Genomic DNA, 17,047 nt, shown 5'->3' on the forward strand with positions numbered 1-17,047 from the left:
TGTGTGTGTGTGTGTGTGTTTGTGTGATTGCACACAATCTCCTACCTCCACCAGTCTTAATTAGAGCCCTGGCAATTAAGACAGATTCTCTGATTAAGGGACATGCAAAGTGCTGTCATTTGCTAATAATGAATGAATCCTATTTTGCACGTAACCACTGGGCTGCATTGATCTCAGGCAGATGTGACTAGCATCATTAAAATGTAAAGGAGACCTCAGTGGAGAGAATGCATTACTGCTAAGTGACGTCATCCCTGGCTTTAAAGAACATACCTTGATTCCTCCTATCCACTGTGGCCTGTCCACTGTCTGGGTCTGGCTATTGTAGATCCTCTGTGCGACCGTCTGAATGCCAATGTATGCTATACTTTATTATAAACCTATGACTACTGACGATTTTTAAACGAGTAAATTAGGCAAAATGGATATACCTGTTTGAAGTCAGCACAACGGTATTCAACAGAGAGCTTAAGATTCTCTAATCTAATGACACAACAATGAAGGAAGGTACCTACTGTACTTGATAACCCAGTGAAAGGCTGCTCTGTTAGTGACGCTGCTTGTGAACCCAAAGGCTGCTCTGTTGATTTTGCTATTGTTGCTTTTGACTTGGGCACTCAGGCTACTGGCCGCACATGTGGTACCCTGAATGAGGGCCATTATGGATCCTGGGTACAGCATACGGCTGCCCGCCACAGCCAACTGTGCATTGTCATGGTACCCTGTGATGTGTAATGTTAAACAGGCTTGGTTGTTGATTTACCACTGTTAGACGCCCCCTATCTATCTACAGCAAGTAATGCAACACATCTCCTGTGTATATCTAAGCTTTGAGATGGTGGATATTAGTGCTTGAGATAGCAGGCATAGCAGTGAAAGTGCTTCTTCACTCCATTGCTGTTTGTCTCTGGGCCTGACAGGGATGGTTAAGTTAAATATTAGAATTGCAGAGAGGATGCTTGGCTAGCTTGATGACAGATTGGTCATGTTGTTGGCCATGCCAGTGCCGGGCAGACTGGCCATCGGTACCTTCCCTTGTCACTATCAATTCAGCCGGAGTTATTTTCTGAGACCTTGAAGAGCTCTCAGAATTCTGCAAAGACAGGAAATTCATTGTAAATGCTCCAGTGGATAGAGTCCTTCTCTCTCTCTCTGTTTCTCTCTCTCCCTCTTTTTCTCCCTCTCTCTCTGTCTCTCTCTTATTCCATCACTTTCTCTCCCTCTCCTTCTCCCTCTCTCTCTGTTTCTCTCTCTTATTCCATCACTTTCTCTCTCTCTCTGCATCCCGGTGTGTCCCTCCATCGTTTTTCATTCAGCCTATGTTTGCATCATTTACATTTCAGCAAATGGCACTGTGATTCAGAAAAGGCCAAGCTTTCAGAGTGGCATATGTAATCAATTACCTACCCCATCACCAGCGTCACCACCACCACCACCACCCACACACACACACACACACACACACACACACACACACACACACACACCCTGAGACGTCAGCCTCCTCTGGCTGTCAGACAGCCAGCAATCAGGGTGCTGCAATTTTATCAGATATATCTAAAGGCAGAGAGAGGAGGAGGAGGAGGAGGAGGAGGTGGCATCAGTTGAGGTGGTGGGGATGGGTGGTGATGGGTGGATGCCGTGGGAGGTGGATGGGGGGTGCCGTAGCTGTATCTGGCGGATATCATGTCAGGATTACCGCTGAGGGACAGTAATTGGCGAGCCACGCTGTGATGAGGGCCAGCATCTGCCCAGCGCCCGAGCAGAATCCTCCATCTTGACGACATGCATGCTGCTGGGCTCCCTTTGATGATGCCTTCTAAATGCGATACGCAGGACTCCCTAAGACATGTGTGGGTTAGAAAGGTCACCTATGGAAGATGACAACATGGTTGGTGGTTAACTAATTCCTTCCAATCCCCCAACCCCCCCACCCACACTCACACACACAACACAAGGTTTGTCACTAACTCAGACATCCCAACCTGCAAAAAGCCATTTCAGGGAGGTATCACAACCCCCCCCCCAAAAAAAAAAAAAAATAATAATAATAATAATAATAACAATACTAAAAATAAAACTTTAGCCTACTTAGATACTGAAATACAGATTAATATGTTTGTTCAATAATGTCTAGTCAGTACTAGGGCTGCACGATATATCTAAAATTTATCGTTATCGCGATATCAACGCTTGCGATGGACATACCGCAAAGATTACTTAATTTTCGATACATTTTCTGTGCCGCACGCATTCCATACAGTCTATGGTGTATTCACATTCTGAATGTCAACATATTTTACCAAACCGATGCTGTCATGCAGCCCTAGAAGCCCGTCCCCCACCAGTTTAGGTGTGTGGTGTTTTAGGTGTTGAGGCAGGAGCTAAGTCGTGATGGCTGAAGGTAGTGAGTCAAGCGAGGTAGGCTACACTTAAGTGAAGAGGAATTGGTGACTAAAAGGAAAAACACGTCTGTTATAGGGAAATATTTTGGTTTTATGAAGGCCGACTTACAAACACAGCGCCAAATGCGTCCTTCTCCACCGTGTTCAAATAAACAATTTCTTTCGTTGTTGTTATAGGATCAGAAGATAGCCTATCTGTCTTTCACTTCGTTTAGCCTACTTTGTTAGCCTGGACTGTGTGATCGCAGCCAGTTACTTTCACTTTCCGCTGCCCCCGTAGTCGGCATGCCGGTAGCCTAATAACGTGGGATGCGCAGCGTATGAGGTTACAGACTGGGATACTTAAGATTTTAGATGAGTGACCGCCGCGATATAGCTTAAGTACAGTAGCTTTTTTGCTAGGCCCAGCGAAGGCTGGCAATGTGGAATATTCCGCTGGTTGGTGCGCAAGTATTCAAATTGGCTGTCTATCCGTCTTTTACGAGGATTTTCTTGGAGCACATCTTCCACACAACTTCGATAGCCTAGTCAGTGGGTATCTTAGCTGTCCACCTAGGCTACATAATATACTGCTCAAAAAATTAAAGGAACACTTACAGTTTTCCACAATTGTTCAAACCAATTTTTTGAAACCTTCCACCCTTCTCTCCATTCTCAAACTACATTCACAGAATGTCTGACAGTTCTTGCAAAATAAAACACTCGCCTTAAAAGTTTTTCTTCTGCTCAGAATCAAACAGTGTCAGCACCAATCCAGTGTATGATTGAAGTGTCCCCTTAATTTTTGAGCAGTATATTTTATGTTGTTTATGTAGAAAATTATACATTTATTTCAGCAGTACTCAATAATGTTATCGCATATCGCATGTTTTCCTAATATCGTGCAGCCCTAGTCAGTACACCAAATAGGGAAGGCCTATAGATAGTAATTGTGAAAATAAAATATGTAGATCTTGCAGTTTGGTCTTGTAGCCTTGGCAACTAGCCATCTAGGATAGGCCTGAATAATATGCACATGAATTGACACTAGTTAAACTCACCTCAACATGTTTTTTGCAATAATTTAACCCACCATGGGCAATGCTAACACTGTTACAAACAGTGCATCGTGCAAGACTAGGCCTATCATTATTTTTTACTCTTATAAACAAGGGTACACTTTGAAATGGGTCTTACATTTTCCTTTTTTGGGGGTGACTCTCCTGTTCCTAGATACACTGAACTGATTTAGTTCGGGAGAAAAGAGATTAAAAGCCCGCCTACACTGAAAACTGATTGGTTGATTTAGCAAAACAGGCCAATCAGGATGCTCTATGTCTTGGATGCGCTCAGACACACACGCTCCACCCCTCTCTCGGTACCGATCCACTTGCACGACCCGACATACGCATGGTGTCGCGCTGCCTCCCCTCGTTCAGTCGTGTGTGGGCGTTTCGTTTAAAATGTCAGTTACCAGCTCATATTCAGTTCGTTTTAACGTATCTTAAGTGTTTTTCCACAAATGGACCACAATTTTAGGCATGTACTTAACAGTATACAACACATTAATAGCCTAAACAAACTATGCAAGCCATTTCGAAATCTTGTTTTATTTAAACTACTCAATGCAATCTCAAATCCTCACCAGAAACACCAACAGTCAATATATTCATCCAAATCCTAGTTTCGTTTGTTTTATGGACTATAGGTGGTCGTGGAAGAGATGGTTAAAACATTATTTGTCTGGTAAGCGGAACCAAAGTTTCACAGGCACCGTTGTGGTAGAACAAAGGACCTACAAACTCGTCCTTTCATTGGAGAGTCGCCTCGCGTTCAACGGATTCATTTGCATAAAGCTGGGCATCGGCCAGCTTTTTGACGCGCGACATTATTTCAAATGCAGCGCTGCCTTCCCGGAATGCTTTGCGGGCGCGTTAAAGTCGCTTGACGTCACCCATAGGACTAGAGTGGAATGCGACACGACAAAAAGAAGTGTCGTGCAAGTGGATCGGTACCGTCTCTCTCCCCTGTCGTGTGCGTGCTACACTCAGACGCACACGTGATTTTAGGTCTCCCTCTCGCGTGCGCGCTCTTGATCACTCGCTATAGATTCCGGGAGATTTTATCTAATTTGCGGGCGTCAGGGAGGCGCTATCAATATGCGGGAGTCTCCCGGAACTTCCGGGAGACTTGGGATGTCTGCTAACTACGCCTTCATCTGTTTTCTTCACTCGTCGTTCCCAGCAGCCTACACTGCAGCTAAGGCCCAGGATAAGACCCCCCCCCCCCCAAACACACACACACCCGACCTCCCCTGAGACACTTTGTTAGCGAGTCACCGAGGGATGACATATTTTGAATGAAATGATATTCCTTTGCATGAAACTTTTTTTTACGACCTCTTAGCATGATTTACAGTACGTGTGCCTGGAAAAGCCATGAGAAAGGGAGAGGGAGAGAGATAGGGAGGTGAAGAGTGAGTTGGAGGGAGAGAGGGATGAAGGGAGAAATAGAAAAGGGAGAAAGGAGAGGGAGGGCACGGACTTGTCAAAGCCCATGGTCTAGCTCAAAAATTATGTGTAAGCAAGATGCCAGCTCATTTAATTAAAAACGCGTGTGTGTGTGCCGGGTGTGTCACAAGTGACCAGAGACACAACCAGCGCTGGCGGGAGCCCACTCCTCTGACCAACGCGAGGCGTCCACCCGTGTGACCTTTGTCGCGCTGTAATGTGATATCAAAGTGTCAGCAAGCTATACAGCCTTCTCTGTGTGGGGGTTGGGACATATCGCCCACAGCACACACACATGCACACACACACACTCACACACATGCACACACACACACACACACACACGCACACACACACACACACACACACACACACACGCCGCCGGGGTGACGAGAGCCACTGTGCAGAAGCAGATGCCTATGACAGGTGGATTCATTGCAATTTCCACTCGGTGGATTTAAGTGAAGGCGCTCGGCTTCTCTCGGGCAGATTGCTTTTATTCAAGGAAGATTACGCCACAGGCCCCCAGATGCATTAAGCAAGTCTTGGGAGAATTGCACACCACCCTATACAGATTGTAACATCTTATGTATTCATGCGATGGTGTGGGTGAATGTTTTTTGAAGAGAAAGTATACAGTATGTGTGTGTGTGTGTGTGTGTGTGTGTGTCAGTGTGTGTGTGAGTGTTTTTGTAATGTGCGTAAACGTGATGTTACATCTCTGTCCCCAGGAGATCTATGTTGTTCAATCTCCATTAGGGGCCGAATGTTGGAACAGTCGGGCGCACTGTACAAGTTTACGTCGACCAGTTATTAATGGCCGCCCTGGCCATGTAGAAAACAACATGTGGCTGCCCATCCTTTGACCGCGCACCCTTTGGCCATTTGCAAAAAAATCGATGCAAAATCATTTTTTGGAATGCAGAGGGCTGCCTGCCTGAATGGAGATTTGTCATGCCTCTCACAGATCTGGGCACGCTGCATACATTACATGTCTGTGTGTAGACGCATATTTGTCTGAGTTCCATATTAATTACCGTGTCTGCTGCAGTCTCTAGGATTGTGGCTTTTGTCTGAATGGCCGTTGTTGTCAAGCGGTGCGGGGGCGATGGAGGAGAGGCTAAACAGCTGCAATTTGTTTAGCTCAGACAGTGTCTGCCTCATGGGCTATTTTGGTCGGTAAATAAAGAGTGATATGTTAATTACAGAACTTGCTATGTCACTGTGATAACACTGCGGCATTAGCAGTCCATCTTGCTAAAGTATCAAAAGCGTTACCTAATGCATATATGGAATTTATGTCTGTTACTGTGGATCTCTGTAGTATCTCATGTAGTGATTGGCTAGGCGTCCTGTTGTCTCATCATGATATGGATGTCTCAAATGATTGTCTGAATTGGTCTTTGATCCCCATTAATACACAATCACTGGTTGTGGGGACACAAGGTCCTGTCTTGCGGATTTAATCTTAGCCATTGCTGTAGGGCATTGCTTTCATCCCCGTCCTAATTCCAGCTTCTCCACAGAGAGGCTGTATAGGGGAATTAACATTCAGACACAGCCGCCACACCTTGCGCAACGCGGGCCACTCTCTCTCTCCAAGGTCACCGAAATGCCGAATCAGTGGCATTTGACAGTAACACCTGTCGTTAACATTCCATAAATGTTGGCTGCCCAGAGGGAGACTGTATTGGGAGCCATTTGTGCCGTATGCTGCCTGCAGCTACAGGGAGATTACGGAGACAGATAGGCAGAGTGAGGAGACAAGGGAGAAACAGGGAAATAGAATGAGAGAAAGATCTGAAGTGAGTGGGACGGAAAATAAGAGTGAGAAGGGGAGAGAGAGAGAGAGAGAGGGAGAGAGAGAGAGAGGGAGAAGGAGAGAGGGGGAGAGAGGGGGGGGGGTGATGGAAGGAGGGAGGGAGGGAGAGAACGACAGCCAGCCCCAGCTTAAAGTGAAGCATGCTGAAGGGGGCCCGGTGTCGGTCCAGCGTGATAACGGTAATGATATGGCTCAGCTCCAGCCTGTGAAGGCCATTAAGTCGTGATTCATGTGACCATGTCCTTTAATGACACATCCCGTCAGTCATCAATAAAGCCAGCCGGATGCATGGGGCCGGAGGTGTGTGTGTGTGTGTGTGTGTGTGTGTATGTATGTGTGTGTGTGCGTGCGTGTGTGTGTGTGTGTGTGTGTGGTGTGTGTGTGTGTGGTGTGTGTGTGTGTGTGTGTGTGTGCGTGTGTGTTGAGCGGAGGCAGTGTGGACCTCCACACTGTGTTGAGGGGAGGCGGTGTGACCTCTGTGCATGGTCGGAGGCACCACGCTCGTGTCGCATGATGAACAAATTGTACAAAAACTTCTGCACGTTCATCTTTCTCACCTCTCTCCTGCTGTCCCTTCAGCGTGTGAGTGTGTGTGGGTGAGTGTGTGGGTGTGTGTGTGCGTGTGCATGTGAGTGTGTGTGTGTGTGTGTGTGTGTGTGTGTGTGTGTGTGTGTGTGTGTGTGTGTGTGTGTGTGTGTGTGTGCGTTTATGCATGCATGTGTGTGTGTGCATGTGTGTGGGTGGGTGTGCATGTAAATGTCTGTGCCGGTACTTGCGCTCTGACCAGCTGGCCAGTGGCTGCCCTCCCAGAGACCGGAGCAACTCCGAGGTTTAATGGAAGTAGATGCAGCTCTGAGTGAAGAGGGCAGAGGAGATACAGAGACCAATGACTTGGTTTTCTCTCTGGTGCTCTGTGGTCTGTTTCTAACACTGCACAATAGATGTATGCGCCAGCCCATCTGAAAAACACTGCTTTTATTGTCATCGGTGATACATATGAAAAATGCACTAGCACACTGGTAGGAATATTGAAACCACTTCAATCACTTTAAGTTAAATGGAATTGCAGACATACAACAGTTGGTAGTATGATGAGATTGATGCTGTAAACAAAGACTTGTTATGTAATGGATATAAAGAAGAGTTTTTTATACACAAAACAACTAGATTGAATTTCCACAGAAAACGGCAAAAGTGTGCTTGCTCAACTGTAGTTCACCAACACGATCAATCAGACGTTGGAATTAAAATACTGCAGAGCATTGTGTAGCCGTGCTATTTCCTATGCTGTACTTTTTCTGTTTTTTAAAAAACGTGGCTTGGCTCAGAGAGAGATGAAGTCAAGCCTGCGTAGAGGGCTCTGAAAGGGTTAAGGCATCAGTGTCTGTTTCTGCTGATGGGTTGCATGCCGTTACATACCTAATGATCTCCTTCTCCTTGTTTCTTGCAGGTTATCGGGGATGAATGTCCCGTCACCCATTGTCAGCAACAAGAACTGGCTGAGGCTACACTTTGTAACCGACAGCAACCATCGATACAAAGGCTTTAGTGCCCATTATCAAGGTAGGCATTCTCTTCTCGACTCCGACTGGGGCTCCCTGGCCAGCAGTATTGAGCTATGTTAACTGCACTCTTCAGAGAGCGCATAGTGTCTGGATTAAATGGCATCACTGTCTTGGCTATCTAAGGACGTTTCCAACCCCAGAACCCCACATGCTTAATTTGGAAATACTCTTCAAAGTGTTGTGATATGTTAATTTTACAGTCATGAGTCATTTTAAAGTTGATTGAGTTACTGCTTTAATCATCCAACCTTCTTTAATGTGTAATTATAGGAAGTCAAGATTGCCTACTATTCTTGCCACCTGGAACTAATGCACATGAGGATTTCTTTTTCTTTCTTTTTAGTACTTCTAGTGGATATTAAGCTTGTTTTCCCTCTTTTAACACCACATATATTTTCTCTCTGAAAGTTAAATTATTTTTTGTTTAATGCTTGCATGGGTTTGTTTGATTTTTAAACTAACTTATTTGTTTCAGCAACAAGTCACTTTTCACCTCTTCTGAAATAGATGTCTCTTCTTTCTTCATGTTTTTAAAAGCTGCTTACATTACTAAACAAGCTTTAACCTACCATCCAAAGCCATACACCCACTTGTGCCTTGCTGTGTGTTGTGCTTGTGGCTTTTCTAACACACATTTACCATAAACCCAAGTTCAATCCGCATACATAGTCAAATGGAGATGCAGGGTGAAATGTGAAGTTGTTTGCCTATCCTTACAAGTTATGTTCAAGAGAAAATCTCCGCCTTTTGTGGTGTTTCTCCTTTTTTATTTCTTCATATGTTGGACCTTATGTTTTACTATTTATAAAATCCCTTATAATGTAGTAGAAGTTCCATCTTTTGAAAAGGGCTTCCTTCATGCCAACACAAGCTCACATTCTAGACTGTTATGAGATTACAGACAGGGAGGTTTAGAGTTTTGGACCGTGGGGGGTGGGGAAGCCGAATCACAGTTGCACAGTCTCTCGGATGCTGCTGCTGACCATGTCCATGTGAAAATATGCTTGGACTTTTGGTGATAGAAGGGCATCGGGAAAAAAATATGGACATCTGGCCAGAGATGCGCAGACCCCCAGAATGTGCTATTTTGGTCTTCTCTCCAGGAGGGCGCTCTTGTAGGTCAGTCCATCACAGGCATCAGCAGACAGAGAGAGAAAGGGCCAGTGCACCATGTGACGGCTGCTGTGTCCAGCACGAAGCCCATTGATCCTACTGTAGATGAACTTCAGAGAGCAATAATGAAGCTCTGTTACGATTTTTGTAACTTGAACATAATGACTAGCAGCACACAGATATGACTGCTCATATGACTGACTACTAATTTATTGATATTCTCCCTGTGTATCAAGAACATTGGTGATGCTAGAGTTTAATTTTTAGTGAAAGCTATGATTTTTAAAGGAAAGGGAAGAGGATTGTGGATTGTGTTTTAGATGACCTCATATAGCTTCCCAATTGTCTCTTAAGTACAAATGGTGTCATGCTCTTGGTATGTAATTTAGTGGCAATTCTATTTTAGCTTATTCTCATGGTCATAATGTAAATAAAGTAATAATGCTATTTCTTTCTTTCTCTCTTTCTCTCTCTCTCTCTCTCTCTCTCTCTTTCTCTCTTTTTAACCCCTTTTTAAAAACTAAGCATAGCAGTATTCAGAAAAAAGACTGTAGGCCTAGGTTAACCGATGGCATTTCTGTCTTTTTAATGCTTCATGGGAGATTGCTTGGCGGTACCACCTGGTGAGCAACAAGCTTGCCAGTGTAAGGGTAGCAGCTGCACTGCGCCAGAGGACACCAAACACGCCCAAATCCAATTTATTTCTCTGATGTATCTACCCCCGAAAAATGATGCTATCAAAGAATAGGCCCATTTTTTTCTGTTCTTTTTGACCCAACCTGCACTTATAGATGTTAGCCAGCTGTGGCTGCCTATTGGAAGCATCATTGTACTAAAACAATCCAAGACTACAATATGGCAGCTGTTAGGGGCATGCTGAAAGTTGGGAACAGAACCGGCTAATCATGACTAAACCAACACTTGAGAGAGAGTTTAAATCACCAATGAATCTTGCCTTTGAAGACATAAATAGCATAATTAAATAGATGGAAGAGAAAAGAACTAAATCACATTAGGTCAGTCTAAGCAACTTCTCTGGATGCAATTGCATGCTCTGAGAAAGGTTTTATATTCTATTAGGCGGGGATCACATTAGCCAGCGGCAAGCGGCAGGTTTCCTATTGTTCACTATAGTTCGGCAGCGGAACGGTGGCAACAGTGGCGTAACGCTAGCGTTGAGCAAGTTGAGCGTTGAACTTGGTTCAACTTTCTATGCGCAATGCAAGCGTATTCAATTGTCAGTTAAGGCAAACTGTTTGTGTTACCATAGGAACGAGATAGAACTTATTATGGTCTGAGCGTTGTGTTACGCTTGCTGCTGCCGCTTGCCGCTGGCTAATGTGATTCCCACCTTATAAAAAATCATTTTCCAATGTAGCATTTCAAATCATTTAATTTATTTGTACTGATCAGCTTTTTAGACATCAGTCTCAATGACCCTATGGGAACACTTTCTGACGTCACACCGGATATTAAAATTAAATAACAAATGATGACCAGGAGCAGTGGGGAGAAGAAAAATAGACCCAGTAAATAAAGTGTGTAAAATAGTGCTCTTGATGTAATCCCATTTGATTCCTTCAGACTCGAGAAAACGAGTGGCTAAGGGAGTGTATACCATCAGGACGCTAGTGTCGCAGAATCATCCCCTGGAGCGCCTGCCATGTTGGGCACTAGCCCTCCTTTGATGGTCACTCCACAACTACGCCATTAGCCTGCAGGCTATTACAAGCGCCATGTTACATTCTTGAAGTTGCCATTGGCCATAATTAATTTGGCAAGGCTCCACTATGTTTCTGTCAAACTGGGTACCTCAAGCATTTGCTTAAATCATAATGCTGTTAGTATGAATGTGTTTTTTTCCTGTCGCAGCATAGGGCAGCGAACAACGAGAATTACATTTCTGGACTTCACCATAGTACTGTATCTGCATTGCACCACATTGGTGTTTTTGGATCCGTTCCAAGGACTCAATTTCAAATCATTCACAGCCTTTTTTGTGAGGTGATAGAGTGATGGATGTCTGGCTCAGGGACCCGGTCTCAGTCTAAAATGGGACTGTTCAGAGCTGTCTGGGTTTCCTCAGTGAGTCCATTTCCCTCCTAAACAGTAATGACCACTGATTGTCCACACTGTGGTACAACTGAATCAGTGATCGTTTTCATAAACAGTGTGTCATGCCTACAGTTTTCCCTTGAGATGGAAGATATTAAACTCTGAATGCTTAATGTCGCATAAGTTTTGTTTCAGGGGAAATAAATAAATGATGTTGTAAATAAATAAATAAACAACTGAAAGGGTCTTTAAATGCAGGTTATGGTCTTCACTTATTGCAACATTTATAAGTGCAAATACTCTATAAACCTTTGCCTTGAGAGAAATATTTCTCAATTGAAGTCTGATTACAAAGCCACAAGACACTGCTGAGAGCAAAATCAAATGACATTCTTTATTAGTATATCATGAGCTGCTGCTCTCTCTCTCAAAACAGCCAAGGTTGTCCTTGGCGAGTCCGGTCCCTGTGTCATTCTCATCTCTTGTCAGAATGCAAAATGATTTTCTCAAATGTCATCTTCCCATATCTCAATGAATTTGCTCAGCCATGTCACGGCCTTCCCTTCAAGCCTTGTCAGTGTACACACTACCCGCGCTTCGGATTTGTTACCCGCGCCGAAGTCGCAATTGCAATCGTGTCGCTGCTGACTTGCTTTGATTCGCCGGTCAATCACACCATTGTAGGGCCCTGCCTGTAAGTCAATGAATTTGTCTGTCCCATGGAGGATAATGATGGATTTGTTGATGTGCCATGAAAAGCGAGCCTTTCTATTTCTCACCCTTATTGAACGCCCGGCGACTGGAAAGGAGTGCTAAGTGGACCGATGACATTTCCAGAACGTTCTGCTTCCTCTTAATAAATGGTGGTCCTAAGTTTGTCGGCTGTGGGACATGACATGGGAGTTGAAAAGACGAGAGCCAGTATGCACCCAAATAGGTTTTGTGTATGGGAATAAATGAAAAATGCAGTATCTGGTCTTTAGCTATAGAAGCGTTAGCTGCAGAGGTTCGCTTGTCACTATTTGGAGATGCATGTTGCATTTTATAGTGCAAAGGTCATGTTTCCTTGCCACTGGTAGACTACTGAATATATGTGTGTTACTCTGTAGTCAAAGACTCAGACACAGTATTTAAACTGTGCATTAAACACAGGATACACTCTTGCATCATATAAGTCAGATGCAAAACAAGCTATTATGACACCTAAATGATTGAAACTACTACAGGATGAAATGCAACTCTGAGGTGCATGATTGGTCATAAAAATAGCACCATAGCATTGGGTGTGTACTCAAGAACCTGTTGGCACTTGGCAGCACATTAATTATCTGTTGCATATTGATATATGCTTCAGTATTGGTTTACTTGTTCAAGTTTCCTCAAACATATGTACCGGTAAGTAGAATAAAATGGAGGCTATAGTATTGAGAATAATGTAATATACCTATAGTCAGTGGTGCTCTAAAACTTTTCTATTAAACCAGTCCACCCTGAAATGAGTAAGCAATACCTGAGAATCACTGGCAGCAATTTGATTACAGAAACTAATTATGCCATAAAACCAACCATCTAATATCCAATCACTCTATGCTCAGCATCAGGTCCAGCTTTCAATTAAGTCAGTGAGTCAAGGATTAATTAGTATTGAAAGGCTTTCCAAACAGACTGACTTATGAGAATGCCCCGAAGTGGGCGGAATCATAATAAGTGGATGATAAGTGTTTTGCCTCTTAATAAATGCAGTAATATTCCATTATTAACTGACAAATAGAGCAACATGTGAGTACTGAGTAGCGACTATTTTGGGGGGAGTTTGGGGTTTATCTATATATGGAAGATGAACAACGTTCGGTATTGTTGGAAGCTTGTGTGTAATATAAAAAAGTGAAATTATTCTCCAGAATAATGATGTCTGTTGTTCCTATTGTGGACAAAAAAGGGATGAATAGCACTCAATAGTAATGTGGCCATTTTGAAATACAATTGCATTGACCAAATATTATAGTTCTCTTTTTCTAGAAGAAAATAGGGAAATAAAGTGAAATTAATATTATTGGATCCATTGGGGAAATGTTCTACTGTTTTTTTCAGAGAGAGAGAGAAAGAGAGACAGAGAATGAAAGACAGAGAGAGATAGATAGAGAGAGAGAAAGAATGAAAGACGGAGAGAGAGAAAAAGAGAGAGAGAGAGTCCTTAAATCTGCCCATGCAACATCAACACTAACCGCAGTCCCATCATTTACGATGGCGAACTGCCACCTGTCGCCATTCCCCCCGGAGGATGGCAGTCTCTCTCTCCTCCACGGAAATGCGCTCTGGAGGAAGATGAAGCGGCGGTGGAGAGTTTGTGATGCGGACATCACACCTCCGAACAGCACACTCCATCTGACCTTGAATGATTTATCAAGTGGGTACATCAGAAGCTCGATCCTCTTCCGTGAGGGTGGCGGCGTTCGATTATTCAGACGTGTGCTGGGCGCACACTCAGGGCAGAACGACATGCCGCCATAATGCATGAAAGGACTGGTAATGTCAGTCAGCTGCACTTATTCATAGGAATTTTAGAGAGAGCAAGTTTCTTAACGAGCACTTCTGAAGTAGTGTGAAATATTATTATGTATTTATTTTTTTAACAAATTCCGATTTTTAGGGAGTAGGCTACTTTTTGACGCATAATTTCACAAGTACAGTAGGCCTAGGCCTACTCTGCAAAACTAACTGTAGGCTTTTAGAAATGCATTTAAAGTGATGTTCTTCACCCACTTAACACCCAGGCTAAGAGTGAGGAAGGAGTCTATAGAAATGTAAGTCAGATATATATAAATAGGCTTCTTTAGCTACTACAGTTAAAATGAAAGGTGCCCTTTTAGTGAAAGGCTATAGGACAAAGGAAAAGATGTGAAATATGACCGCTTCGTCTTTTCTGCTCTAATAACAAACGGAGCCGCACATGCATGTCTAGCCCTCAGACCGCTGAGTTATCGGAGTCTTGCCTTTTCTCATCTGATAACAAATGGCGACGGGGCTGTACGTTTGATTCCAAACCACTGGATAATCTCAGCCTTCCGGATGGAAGACAATTACAGTAATCTATCCCATATATGATGGAGGTTCAGGATAAGAGGCAAGGAGACTTGTGCACGGGAGATAAGAACACAATTTGGAGATGTGTCTAAGATCACACCAGGGCGTTTCCGTGAACATAACAAAAGGTGTGAAATTAAAGTTTTGACCAAAGAGAGCATGGGCTTTTTTTAGTTCAAGCTTTGTTTATATGTATAGTGTTGTGCTGCTGTTAAAAGCTCCAAAGCAAATAAGAAAATGGGAATATTGCATCCTCCATTTAAAAAAGCAGATCTCACTGCCTGTGAAAAACAACAGTTAAATACATCAGTCGTTTAGTTTATGTATTAAAAAAATAGTTGATCGTTTGACATGGTGTCACATCTCCCTGAAAATAGGAAATATGTTTCTCTTTAACAAGGCAAGGAATAGAAGTTGCTCATTTCTTTTCGGCTAATTATGAGATGCCGATTCAACAGGTCTTTGCACTGAAAGTTTTAATCAGTTAATGTTGTTGAGTTGCTATTTTAATTTTAATAAAATGAGAAGACTTTGGTAGGCACTGTTTGGATATGTGCTGTTTTGACACACAAGAGTCTGGTTTTATGTGAACAGTTGATCATTTGAAGAGTTTAAAAGGTAGACTTTGTAACTACCAAAAGTCTCTCTATTTGATGTTATTTTTCTCATGTATGTAAATAAAGAAGTCTAAAGTCCTCACTTATTAATAAATTAATATGAATACCGATACAGTTGAAAAAACAGTATAACATCTCAGTGAACAAGAGCGAAAAGGAGGAGAGGGGGAGCTCGGATGTTTTCAAGGACTGCTGGCTCTACAGTAATACTACCATAATGTAATTTTATACTGCCACTGTGGAAGCATTCTGTATTGCTACCAGCCCTGCGGCTTTCGGCTACCATTAGCCATTAACCCAGCTTAGCCCTTAGCCTAAGCTAAATAACAGCATTACAAACACTGTTTTATATTGGTCTCTGAAAGAGAACCTGTTCTCTGCCTCAGGCACTGTGAAAAGCAGGCCATCAACCAGCGACTATCACAGGCATCAGCGATGCTCTGCTCTGTGATCCAATTGAAATGCTATATCCTGTGCCGGGATTTATTGCTAGTTCATCATATTTAAAATAAAGTGGTAGAATAGCACACACATTCTTGAGGAGTCACTACAGGTTTTTTTCCCTTTCAATTATGGTGTCTAGAGAGTATTGGCATTCAGAGGTAGGCTTACCAAAACCATTATATCGTAAAATGAAGAACTTATGTGAAGTTCAAGTTAACATAGGTCAAGAGTCTTGACTTTCTTCTGGGGGCGCATTCTAGCCGCGTCTCCCAGACATCAAGTGAACAAATGAACTTTGCTCGGCACTTGAACATAAAATGCCCCTCCACCCCTCATCCATCATTTCTGCTGTGCTTGATCACTGTTCAAGTAGGCCTTAAGTAATGGTCAGCCTATTTCCTGTTTTAATCATTAGCACTCTGTCCAAGTAGAGTTCCAGTATCTGTCAATCAAATGCAGAAGTGGGAAAAGCAGGATGCCTATCCAGATGCAAAGGCATTAACAACAGAGTTTTTATCCTTTTCTTATTGTTTTAAAACTATTTTTGGTAATTTAATTTATTTATTTATGAGGGCCAGGCAGGCAGTTCCCTTTAAGGGCCAAGATTGAAGTGCTGGAATGAAACACTCAGCTCTTGCTAATGGGAGTCAGCAGGGAGGTATCATTTATCAGTCCTGTACATTGAGTAAGAGGACCCTTGGTACTGTATGTGCTTCACATGTTGGCACCATGTGCTATGTAGCCTGCTTAATCACATGTTAAATTCAAGATGGGTTTTAAGCATGGACCCTTCAACTGAATTGAAATATCAATCTAACAGAGCTGGCACAATGCTGTAATAGGGACATGCATCATTATTGTTAGTTAGAGTGTAGTTCGCCATGGCGATGTGTTTAATCAAAGCTGTACACGTCATGCAGGAAAGAGTGTTACATGTAGCACACAGTCTAAGAGACGTAAGTGGGTGCTTATACAATCAAATATTCAGCAGTCTCTTCCATTTGAATTTTTCTTCTTTCCTTTCAAACTGTAATATCATTTGTGTTGTATTATGTATCCTAGAGCAAGAGGGAGAACAGTACATGCACAGGTTTGCTACTGTCTCCAATATGTTTGACCACTCACAGCATTGACAAAACTGGTAACGTAGAATGGAAATGGATGAATATTCCTTAACATAGTAATACCATTCTCTCTCTATGAATGATTTTGGCAAATGGTATAGTCTTTGTAGAATACTTTGTAAGGGTGGGCAAACATCTTATTTCATTGACATCCATCTCCATGTCTGTCAAGATGCACAAAATATCCTTGGAAAAAAAGAACAGGTCTTATAAGTATTAACTGAGTCAACCATGATATATTTGCTGCTGCAAACAACACCACCAACAATCACCCAATCCCCCAACCCCCCACCTTTTTTGCTCACATTAAAATTGATATGAAGCATTCT

At 43.0% G+C, this 17,047-nt stretch overlaps 1 protein-coding gene across 1 annotated transcript in view; it reads left to right on the forward strand.

Annotated features, from left to right (window-relative positions):
- Positions 1-17,047, forward strand: part of csmd3b (CUB and Sushi multiple domains 3b) — a 390,727-nt gene that overhangs the window by 169,601 nt on the left and 204,079 nt on the right. The window contains exon 6 of the mRNA XM_076302106.1: positions 8,167-8,279. Coding sequence (XP_076158221.1) covers positions 8,167-8,279 — 113 coding nt within the window. The remainder of the gene's footprint in view (positions 1-8,166; positions 8,280-17,047) is intronic.

Source organism: Alosa pseudoharengus, unplaced genomic scaffold, assembly GCF_046254945.1.
Source record: "Alosa pseudoharengus isolate Yale_2024_CS ecotype anadromous, Long Island Sound unplaced genomic scaffold, YU_APseudo_1.1 YU_APseudo_1.1_scf_23, whole genome shotgun sequence".
Taxonomy (NCBI): domain Eukaryota; kingdom Metazoa; phylum Chordata; class Actinopteri; order Clupeiformes; family Clupeidae; genus Alosa; species Alosa pseudoharengus.